Raw genomic sequence first — 11309 nt, 5'->3', positions numbered from 1 at the left:
TGTTGTGTAGTTGATTTTTCATGCTTCAGTAACTTAGCCCTTGCAAATGCCTGATGGACTGCTAAATTCTCCCTCAGAAATCCAATTATGGGTGAAAGCAGGAGCGCTCCGATTGGATGGTCGGTATTTGAGAATTGCCATGGCTCTAAGTAAAAAAAAAAAAAAAAAAAAAAAAAAAGAACAAAAAACAGCAAAAAAAACCCTGGCTCAGACTTACAGTGCAAGCAAAGGTTTGGTGTGGATTCAGCCTCCAAAACTGTAAAGTTAAGAAGTTTGTACTCAAATGTGCTATACCTGTTTCAGTAGTTTTGAACTGTAGAGTATGAAATGTGTTTATCCTCCTTGGGCTCAATCCAGGATAATAAACATGATAGGAAACCAACTTTTTTGAAGCTTTTAGCAGTTTCTTAAAAGTTAACTATAACCCTATTCTGAAATACATTTACTTCTAAGAACATTAAATGTTTTCATGACATTTCAGATATTTCTGTGTCAGTACATTTACTGTGGGAAAAGCAGAAATAAAGCAATATTTCCTCATTTTTGTATTCCTATGCTAATGTTTCTGGATGCTTGTATAAGCATAGCAGTGCCATTCCGTTATTGTTGGATAATCATGTATTTAACCAATGCTTTCAGTCAGGAGTTGGCAGCATTTTCTGGCAGGGCAGTGACCCAGCTTGGGTCTAAGGCGGCAGGCTGTAGGACATGGCCCCCTGCACTACTTCTCCCTGCCACCTGGCTGTGGCATCACGCAGGGAGAGCTCCCCTCTGCTAGAATCTGTCCTGCCCCACTGTGGTATGGTGCAGAGAGAGCTCCCCCTCCACCTTAAGCACCAGGCACTTGACTGCAGTGCAGGTAGAATCCCCTAGTGTGAATGTTGCTGAAGCCAGCCCCTGCTTTTTATTTATCAAATTCTTAATATTGACTTGATTGTTAGAGGATTAGGATTCTATGGGTATCAGTATTTGGATTCAGCCTTTGCATATAGAACCTCTCACATCCAAATGGGAAAGATGTCTTTTGTTAGATAGTCTCATTGCTCTTCTTGCCATGCCTGGTGTTTTGTCATGCTTATATAAGGGATATCTTACTATAAAGTAAGCAGCCCAAATGTCTAGTTGTTTTCCTCAGCCTCTGAGACTTAAAGCCTATTTCTTTTTGAGTGTCTGGACTGGAAATGGGACCTGGTTTGGTTTTATATTTGAGTCACTTTGTAAAACTTTGTTGCACACCTAGTAAAATCTCATTTGCTTTGCACGGCTACTAATGAGGAGGTAGCAGAAAGCCTTCAGCAGCAAAAGGTCCTGTAACTCAAGAAAAGGAAAAGACTGTGTGAGGTTCTGAAGAGATTCTAAATACCAGATGAAGAACATCTTGCATCTGAAAATTTGTCTAACTTCGTTCCAACTACGCAGTTAGTACAATTAAAGATGTCACCCAAAAAATCCTTGCCTAATTCCTGGACTGTAACAGCTACAGCATCACTCCAACAATACTTAAATACAGAATAAAAGTCAGCCTCCAATGAGTTTACCTTACAACTAAAAGAATCTACATGATTGAGTCACCTTGCTGCTATATGGAAATGCTTATTAATGGCAAAATAAAAGCCTATGTGCAGAGGCAATACTAGCCTTCATGAGAACACAGCATCTTAAATGTTACTAAATTATTTGGGTCTTCACAACTTAAATCAGGCTTTCAAACTGCGTTTGTTTCTCCAGAGAGCCAGTAACTGCTTGGCGTGTTCAAAGATAAATTAAGTGTCTTGAAATTTGCAGTTCACTATCACTTCACTATATTTTGTCTGTAACCAAAGTTGAGAAATTCCAGCATTTAGTAACAGATCCTTGCCTGTATAGTTGAGAACCCAGTCTGTTTTGAAAACAATTGGATCTGACATCAGAGTCTCATGTCAACTGTGCCCATCTAGCAGCATTGCTCTATCACAGTATTCACTGCTGGGAAAGGGAGAGAGTAACCCAGGAAAACATATGAACTACATTTCCTGCAGTTCTAATACATCATGAAAGTGTGCTGCTCAGGTTATGCTTAAAGAAGTACTAATGCTGTCCTGGATGTTATTTGGGAAGAGATTTTCTTGTCCTCTCCACTGTTAAAGAAACTGGATTGAAAGTCTCATATCATCTCTGCTTTCTTAGGTTACGCAGTTGGCAAGCTATTTTGAACCTCTGGTTTTAGCTGCAGTTGGCGTGGCATCCAAGATGTTAGATCATCAACAACAAATGACTGTGCTGGACCAGACCAAGACACTAGCAGAATCTGCCCTTCAGATGCTGTACGCAGCCAAAGAGGGAGGAGGAAATCCCAAGGTATAGTACTTGTGTGTAAGAAAAGGAGAAAGGTCATTTCAAACAGCATCCTGAAGTGTATCCTGCAATCCTGCAGCAAAAGCTAGAAAATAACAATGGGCAATAAGACTGTATTTTCGCCATCGGATAATTTTATTTACATAAAGGAAAGTCCTTTTGTGTGCTCACTGATTTCCTGAGAGTTAGTCGGTTGCTTTTTTTCTTTTTAATTGCAAAATATGTCAGCAGTCAGGGATCACAAAATACATTTTGACACGTATGTGGCATAAGGAAGAGCTTTTCTTTATTAAAAATAATATTTTAAACTTGTATGCATGGGCTTAATTGTATGCGATGTAGAAAAATGCTTATACCATTTATATTAACAGCTTCTTTTGTATTATACCAATCTTATACAGTTCTATTCATCTGTTTTTTTAGTTTAATTTCTTTGACAAGTAGTTTACATTTGTTTTTACCACCATCATCATCTTGATAAAGGACAGGCAAACAGATTCTTGAACTAGAACTTCAGATAATTTGCCAAAATTGTATCTATAATCTGTAAATACCCAATACATTTTTATACTTTTCCTACTTGGTAACTGAGTGAATCACTCAAAATTTGTGCTACATTTATGGGTTTGTTTTTCTTTTTAAGAAAGAACTCGATTATAAAATAATTCCAAAAGCAATAATAGTTTAGAAGCAATAGGAATATCATTGTACTTACTTGGTGAATGAACCAAAAATAAGCCTTGAGTTCTCCAGTGCTACAGGTACTTATCCATACAGCATGTCACTTTGATGCACTGCAGTTGATACAAACAAGAACAGACAATTACCTCTGTGCATTGTTATCTCTGTTTTACATTTGTTTTAATATAATTTGAAAACAAATCTTTCTGGTGAACAGTTCCCCTAAATAGAAGTTTGTATATTCTGTGTGAAGGTACTTTTGTTGGGAAATAGGGAGGGAGTTTGGAGCTATAAGCACCGGTTTAGGAATACTTCATTCCTGGAATCTTAGTTTTGAAAACTTATAAATGCCTGAGGCAGTGGTTCTCAGCTTTTTTAGATTCAAGGTATCCTTGTTAGATGTGAAGCACCCTGCATAAAATACCAGCTTTTAGCTTTCATTTGTTTTTCACTTTTTCACTACATACAAATAATAGAGCAATTCTTCTGTTGCAAAGAACCCAGAAAGTCCACAACCAGTCAAAATACTTTAAAACTATGAATTCTTATCTGAAATCTCTGGTTTTAGCTTATGAGTCACATTGGTACACCTAGCAATGCAAACATTGTGTGGCATGCTGTTACACTCTTGAAAGGATCTCATGGCAGCCCAGGCTGCCATGGGCCCCTGGTTGAGAATCGCTGCCCTAGGTTTTGCTAACACCATGTCCATTTGAGCCCCTACCTTTTTTTCTTGCAAATGGCTGCTTTGGAATGAAAAACATCTGTTAGGAGAATGCAAATGGGGAATATATATATATATAATACGTTACAAATTTCTGCACGCATGTGAACATACTAATATGAAATTCATACAGATCACAAAGTTAATGTCAACATAAATGGCTCAAGAGAAAGCTGGACATCAGGCACCCAGTAACTGGGACTGGAAAACTGAGAATTGGGTAAAGCCTCACTCTGTTGCTTGCTTTGTGTTCCTCTGTGATTCCTACTAACTTGCAGACAGGAGGACATGGCAGAGCAGTTGGAAGCCCCTTGCCTTTTAATTCTCTAATGGCTACCTGTCGGCAGCTAAAAGTATTTGAGCCTGTTTTAGCTACACCTTCTATTTACTGGTAATAAGTTCTCTGTTAGCTGGAATATTTGAGGATCCACCAGCAGCTGGAGTGCATAGAGCACAGACTTCAGAGTGTCTATGGCACTTACTTGCATCTGAAATCCTGATACACAAAGTGTTTTGGCAGACATAGGTGCACCATGACAATATCTTGCTATAAAAAGGGGTGGTTTACAATAGTGTCTTTATGCTATTTAGACTTCCTGTTCATCATGTGTGCCTGTTGTATGAATCAGTAAAATAAATTCTGTCATCCACCTTATTCTAAAGGTGTTCATGTGAGGAGAGAGGAGGAAAGTTCTGTTTCTGAAAGCATAAGAAATTTCTCTATTCCTCTACCTATTGAAAAGTTTTCCATTTTCCCTTCATGGAGATAAATTATACTACAGGTTCTATTCTGTTATGTCTTCATTTGACCAGTTGGCCTCATTCATACTGAAATCTGTGATCCTCTCAGATCATTACCTTTCATATGCTAGATGGAGGTTTTACAAACTCTTGACTGCCTTTAGGATAGTCGCCTGCAATCACCATTTCACATCTCATCAGTTTTATACATAGAGAGTTTCTTGTTCCTGTGAAACTGTCAGATAAATTCAGGGCAATATAAACTAAGTGCAGGATTATTGCATAACCATTTAATTCCTTTGATTTATAAAATACTGCCATGTATTATATTAACCAAGTAATTTAAAGTGGTTAATGTTCAATACCAATTGTATATTACTGATCATGTATTTAGACTATAAATATCAAAGTACAGTGTTTTAAGATTATTAGCAAGTGTGTTTGTATGACAGCTTGTTCCTTTGGTTGTGCTTACTCTTATTGCTAATCATCTCATTTTGTTTAACAAATATTAACCAACTTTATCCCCTTCCTCCTCTTTCTCTTGATTAACAAATGAACTTATTGATCCGGATGATCACAGTAGCTGTGTCTATGATTTAGGACCGAAACAATAGGCAAATACAAACACTATCCTTAGTAGTTGATGATGTTAAATAGGTATTTAATTCATGACTCATCTGTGAATATATCCTATAAGTCTGTTGCATTTCCTGAATAAAAAACATAGGAGGAACAATATATATAATAAGGAACTGCTCTCTGGTACTTCAACCAAGCTGGACAAATCTTTAAACTTCTAATTTGTTTAACTTGTAATTGTTTCATATCCCTGCAAGATACCAAATATTCAGTGCCTAGATGTTTGGTCTGTCATTGAAGGTTTCCCTAAATTGAGTGAAACAGGAAGATCATTATAGCACAACGGATGGAGGTTCGGAAACTAAATGTATTTGAAGTTCCTTCCTGGATTTAACCAGTCATCTGTACTATACTGCTTGCTTTCAAGACATAATTCCTTCAGCAAAATTTGGTAGCAGTTTTTTCCTTAAACTGTAATGATTTTCTCTCTACACTCAAGACACTGGAAAACTAGTCAAGACATTGGGAAACTAATCAAGGCTTTAATCAGTTACCTTGGTTATGTAAAAGAAACTGTTTCATTATCTACAGGCTGCTTAGGAGGTAGGTGGGCAGTGTTTTCTTAAGAAGCTTTTGTGTCACTGCCATTAGTTTTATTAGAAGTTAACAGCATGTGTAAAAGGGAGATGGGACCGTGTCCCAGGGGAACACAAACGGACTCCCCGGGAACTCCTCCCATGGCGAGGTAAGCCCCCAGAAAAAGCCCTAAGGAAGGGGCTTACTTACCTTCAACAGAAAAGATGTGCTGCTCCAAGAAGAACCACCGGCACAGTTCATCAGCTGCTTTTTTTGCAGCTGGAAGCAACGCTGGCAGATAATGTCACCAAAAACCACCTCCTGGCAGATCTAAAAGCAGGCAGCGGGGAAGCAAAGGGGGCGTCAAGGGTTCCTGATGACCATAGACACCAGACTCATGAGTGGGGCGGGCTGCCGCCTGAACCCCTACTGTTCCTTTCTTCTCTACCATTTTTTTTTTCTCTTCTGAGTTCTCATAGTTATCTTGAAGGGGCACACAGAGCCCTAACTGGGGAACCATCCCCACTTGACCCTAAGGATCAAGAAGAACAAAGGTGGTCCCGCGGAACCCAACGGCTTGAAGATAGGGTCAAGGCAGAGGCAGAGGCAAGACCGGTCCCACACCCCATAGGCACCCGCGGCTAAGTAAGACACAGAGGGACGGGCAGGGAAGGACAAGAGCAGGAGGGAACACCAAAGAAGCAAGGTGGCGACCCATCACCTGGTCGACCTGAAGGCTGGTGTATGGCTGGGGTGTAGGGGAGGTGGAGCCCCAAGAATGCCCACAAGAGGCAGTGCTCAGTTCGCAAGTTCCCACGAGTGGGAGTCCCACTACTGAACGGATGATCCAGTTGTGGCAGGCAACTGCTGGGACCTCCCTTGGGGTCAAATGCAGCCCAACACCCAAGTCTTGAGGACACGCCCTGAGACCTAAACTGGGCGTGTGCTCCAGTGAGTTGAAAGAGAGCACCTATGCCAAATAAGGCAGATGCAGACCCCAACTCATTTCTGCAGTTCATAAATATGTATAAGTCATTCTGTAAGCTCCAGCTATTATGCCTGGGTTATGATGGACAATCAAAACTCAGTATTTACTGGGCCATTTGGAAAATGGAAAGCATTTCAAATTGAGTTGCATGGGTAAGTTAACTAGTTTGTTATCTTATGTTAGAAATAGATCAAAAGATGTATTTCTGTGCTTCAGCTTAAAACAGGGGCAGGCAATTATTTCAGGCAGAGGGCCGCTTACTGAGTTTTGGCAAGCCATTGAGGGCCACATGACAGGCAGCCAGGGGCAGATAAACATTAATTTTCTAGATTTTTTAGGGGTCCCACAGGCCAAATGGAATGGCCTGGCAAGCCACATCTGGCCCGCGGGCTGCATTTTGCCCACCCCTGGCTTAAAACATACACTTGGTATTATACTAGCCATGGAATGCTTCTCTTCTGAAACTACTTTTAGCTAAAATGTTTCAGGTGTGGCCTTTTTAGAAGTGGGAGCCAGAAATTCTTCAGTATTGTTTCAGCTTGTATCACTTTGATGCAGGACAATTTACTCCTTCACTCCTAAAACCAGTGTAATGCCTCCATTCTAGGGCATTTAAAAGATTAATAAGCCAGTGTTCATACAATAATTAAGAATGCAAAGTGCTACATCCGCCAAATATTTCTCATCTAAAACTGTGGGCAGTCTACTGTGAGATCCTTACACAAATGTAACTGAGCAAAACTTAACCCAATATCATTTCCATGGTTAAATTTTATATTAAAACTTGTTGTTTTCTTCAGGTTATAATTGACAAACTAAAAATACTATAATTTTACTCTACACCTGAGATCTATAAATGGTAAAAGAAGAAGTGTACTCATTGCCTTAGGTTTTTTTCTTCTTCTTTTACACTTAGAGTTAAAGAAAAGAGTGTGTATTTCTGTCTCAATTTTCAGTTTTCACTGATTACATGGTTCACTTGAATAGCAAAATGAGCTTGTTGCTTTGGCCCAAATCAAATGATGAGGGTTTTTGATTACTGAAGTCTGGATTAATTACCTGTGTCAAGAAATAGTCATTAAAGAATCTCTCAAGAGTCGTAACTCCTACAGAATACTTTATTAATTGCACATGTGCATGACACTTTCCACACCCAGCATCTGGTTAAAAAATATTTTTTCTGGTAATGCTTGTTTTTAAACTTCTTTTTGGCATAAACTAGATATATTAAAACACTACTTACTATACTACCTTTGGTTTACAGGGGTCTTAATACAGATTGCAGTAGAAAGATTTTGTTAGAAATGATCAAAACTGTAATTTACCCAGTGCCTTTTGCATATCATGATGTTGATGGAAGTGAATTAGACCAGTATGGCATTACAATTTATGGAGTCTACACAAAGTGTAGAAATAAGGTCTTTTCTGCACCTATAGTCCATGCTTTAAAAAGGAAACTGTTTCTTGATCCTTCCTTCTCCATGTATTTCTCCTGCAATTACGTGATGATCATTTTCCTAATCTTTTAGGGAGAAGGGCATGTTATATTTTAAAAGACTTTGAAATCACTGTGTATGCTGTGAGTGAGCATTTGCTCCTATAAAGGTTCTAATTCAATATTGATATCTAATTGACTTTTTTCCATTTGTAGGTTGAAATGTGATTTCAAAACCACCATTAGGTTGCTGCCAATAACATTAATATTTTCAGACCAGCTATCTGCTCCCACACAAATGGAACCCTTAATACTTTCTCTTCCTCCCTACTCTCTCCTGTACAGGCATCACACACTCATGATGCTATCACAGAGGCTGCCCAACTGATGAAGGAGGCTGTGGATGATATAATGGTTACCTTGAATGAAGCTGCCAGTGAAGTGGGCTTGGTTGGAGGAATGGTAGATTCAATAGCTGAGGCAATGAACAAGGTAAGTATTGGAAACCTCAGATGTACCCAGAAGGAAAGCATTAGTCACTTCAGATCAGTGGTTTTCAACCTGTGGTCTGCAGATCCTGGGGGGTCAGTAGACTGTCTAACAGGTCCATGCAAGATGACTGTGATAAATCAAAAGTATGTGAATATTCACCCTTATATTTTAAAGGGGTCTGCACCACCATTTAAAATTCTCAAAGGGTTCCACACCTCTATTTGTAGATTTTTAGGAGTCCACAAATGAGAAAAAGATTGAAAACCACTGCTTTAGATAATCGGGCAGTAATTACACTGAATATAATGGTCTCTTCACAATACCAGGGTAATGGTTCAGAGAGAAAATGTTAAATATAATTTAAATGGGCAGTCAGCCTTGTGCACCAATTGGTTGCCTACAACATTAAGCCATCAGACTAGCTGATGAATAGCACTAACTGTGAAACAGTGCTGGCACATGGGAGAGCTCTTTCATCTTCAAAAGAGAGAAACATGAGTGAGTAGAATTATATGTGCAATTATCAAGTGATGTGAAAAGTTGTAAGGAACTAAGCAAAAATTGGAAGCTCCAGTAATTTAATGTTGCAACATTTTAATCTGCCTACTTCATTAGCACTGAAATATTTATTTTAATATTACAGCATTGTTTTCATTCTTACTATAGGGATGCTTATGCCACCTCCTTAAGTAGAATGGCAGCTGCTGAGAAATAAGTCATGTGTGCCTGTGCTTGCAAATATGCAAGGTAGATGGCTTGGTAAAACCCTGAATGTAAGCCCCAGTGCCAGGCTCATGCTCTTCCAAATCAGAGAACCTGGTCACAGAGCCAAAACTTGTGCTCTGGACTAGGCAGAGCTCTCTGTTCTACAGATTTGTGGGCTGAAACAGAGTTGACAAGGCTTCTGCTTGGGCAGTAAGCTCCATCTCATTTAAGAAGCAGTGACTTCCCAGAAGCATTATCACCTAAGTCTTTTTTATCTTACTTGGTCTAGACAGCAACACATGGAAGAGTTCCTGAAATATTTGAAGAAAGGTAGACATCCAATATTCAATGAAGGAAAAATGCCTGTGTCTTTGATTGACAGCCTGGTTTCCTCAATCCTAAATTTGGGGCCTAGATCTAGGGTGCCTCGTGGAATTCAGGGGTGTGAAAGTCATTTGCCCCACAAGCCAGATGAGTGGTGCAGGCACTGGTGGATTAAAATGTACTGGGGCCCTGGGCAAACAGAAAATTGGAAGCCCCCCCCACACTCCATGATAACCATGTCATACCATTTCTCCCCTGGTCCTGGGAGCTATACTTCAGTGGGGGAGATGGGCCCCTTCCCCTCTGCAGGGCAGGCCTCCGTGCCACACAGGGGAGGCTGAATGGCTCCAGCCAAGCTGGGAATGGCATGGAACGTGCCTACCTCTCCTCCCTGCTCCCCGCCCCCTCTCCCCCCACCCCCAGGCATGACTAGAGCAGAGGCAAGCAGGGAGAGGGTGGATGTAGGCTGCCCGCTATGGGCTCAGGGCTCTCTGCTCTGTTGCCTTTGCCCTGGGGGCCCCACACCAGCTGCATGTCCCCTGGCAACCTGGCAATGGGAGGCACAACTTGCCACCTCCACTGCTGCTGGATGGGCAGGGAGCACATGGCCATCATAGGACTCCTGGGGCCAAGGCAGCAGAGCAAAAAGCCCCAAGCCCACAGCAAGTAGCCCCCATCCACCGCACGCACAGATATGGGAGGGCACATAGCCCTCCCATGCCTCTGTTGGGGTGGGGGGTGTCAAGTGACAGGGAGCCACTCCCCCGCACCCTTGGATGAGCCACCCATGGCTCTATCCCACTCCACACCCTGGCCCCAGATCCCATGATCCACCCTGGCTGAGCAACACCCCCAGACCCTCCCCTACTCTTGCCCCTCACTGTGGGGGCCTCGATCTGCCCCTTCCCTCTCCCATTCCTCTTCTCTTTCTGCTCCATAGACTTACCTACAGGGAGCTGCTCTTCACACTGCCTGGCTGTCTTCCTGGCCACATGTATGCATGTAGTCATGCACGTGCACACGGCACCCCCTGCGTCTTGCTCTTGGCAGCCCCAATCAGGACCCCTTACAGGTTTGAATGCTGCCCGCCTGCAAAGGGAAACCCACCATTTCCCAAGGGAACCCAGGCATCCAAGGGCCCCTGATTGGCAGAGGCCCTGGGACCCAGGCCCCACAGACCCATGCATTAATCTGCATCTGGGTGCAGGGTTGGTCTGCAGGCCAGATGAATGGTACACAGCTGGCCCCACAGACAGATCAAGCCCACAGACACCCCCACCCCTGCAACCACCACCTTCCAGTTCAGGACCTCATGAGAAGAGTTCCAGCGTGCCTGACACTTAGTTGCCACCATGGAAATGGCACCAAAGCATCAGGCTTCTTCTCATGGTGCTGTTGGGGCTCCAGTACCCTGGCACTCGGCTACAGCCATGGGAAAGCCATCCCCAACAAGGCTGTGGGGAGAATGACCCAGCTTTACAGACTGGATCTGGCCAATGGACCATATGCTTGACACCCCTGATATAAATCAAGGCACTAAGTAATTTTTTTTCTTTTTCTCCTGGCTGCCAGATCAGCATATTAGACTGCAACTACTTTAATTGAAGTTAGCAGTCTATAATTTATTTATTTATCTATTTGCAATGGTTTGTCAGTCTACTGTTGTGAAAATCTTCCCATCCAAAATCCAGATCCAGATCCCATCAGAGTTACGAGATTAGGGAAGA

At 41.7% G+C, this 11309-nt stretch overlaps 1 protein-coding gene across 3 annotated transcripts in view; it reads left to right on the top strand.

Moving 5' to 3' along the window:
* TLN2 (talin 2) overlaps positions 1–11309 on the top strand; it is a 247679-nt gene that overhangs the window by 163282 nt on the left and 73088 nt on the right. For all 3 annotated transcript variants that reach the window (XM_019533415.1, XM_019533414.1, XM_019533416.1), the window contains 2 exons: positions 2167–2337; positions 8407–8553. In XM_019533415.1, the coding sequence (XP_019388960.1) occupies positions 2167–2337; positions 8407–8553 (318 nt within the window). The remainder of the gene's footprint in view (positions 1–2166; positions 2338–8406; positions 8554–11309) is intronic.

This window comes from Crocodylus porosus, unplaced genomic scaffold (assembly GCF_001723895.1).
Source record: "Crocodylus porosus isolate Cpor-Errol unplaced genomic scaffold, CroPor_comp1, whole genome shotgun sequence".
NCBI classification, from domain to species: Eukaryota; Metazoa; Chordata; order Crocodylia; family Crocodylidae; genus Crocodylus; species Crocodylus porosus.
This window is presented reverse-complemented; position numbering and strand designations above follow the sequence as displayed.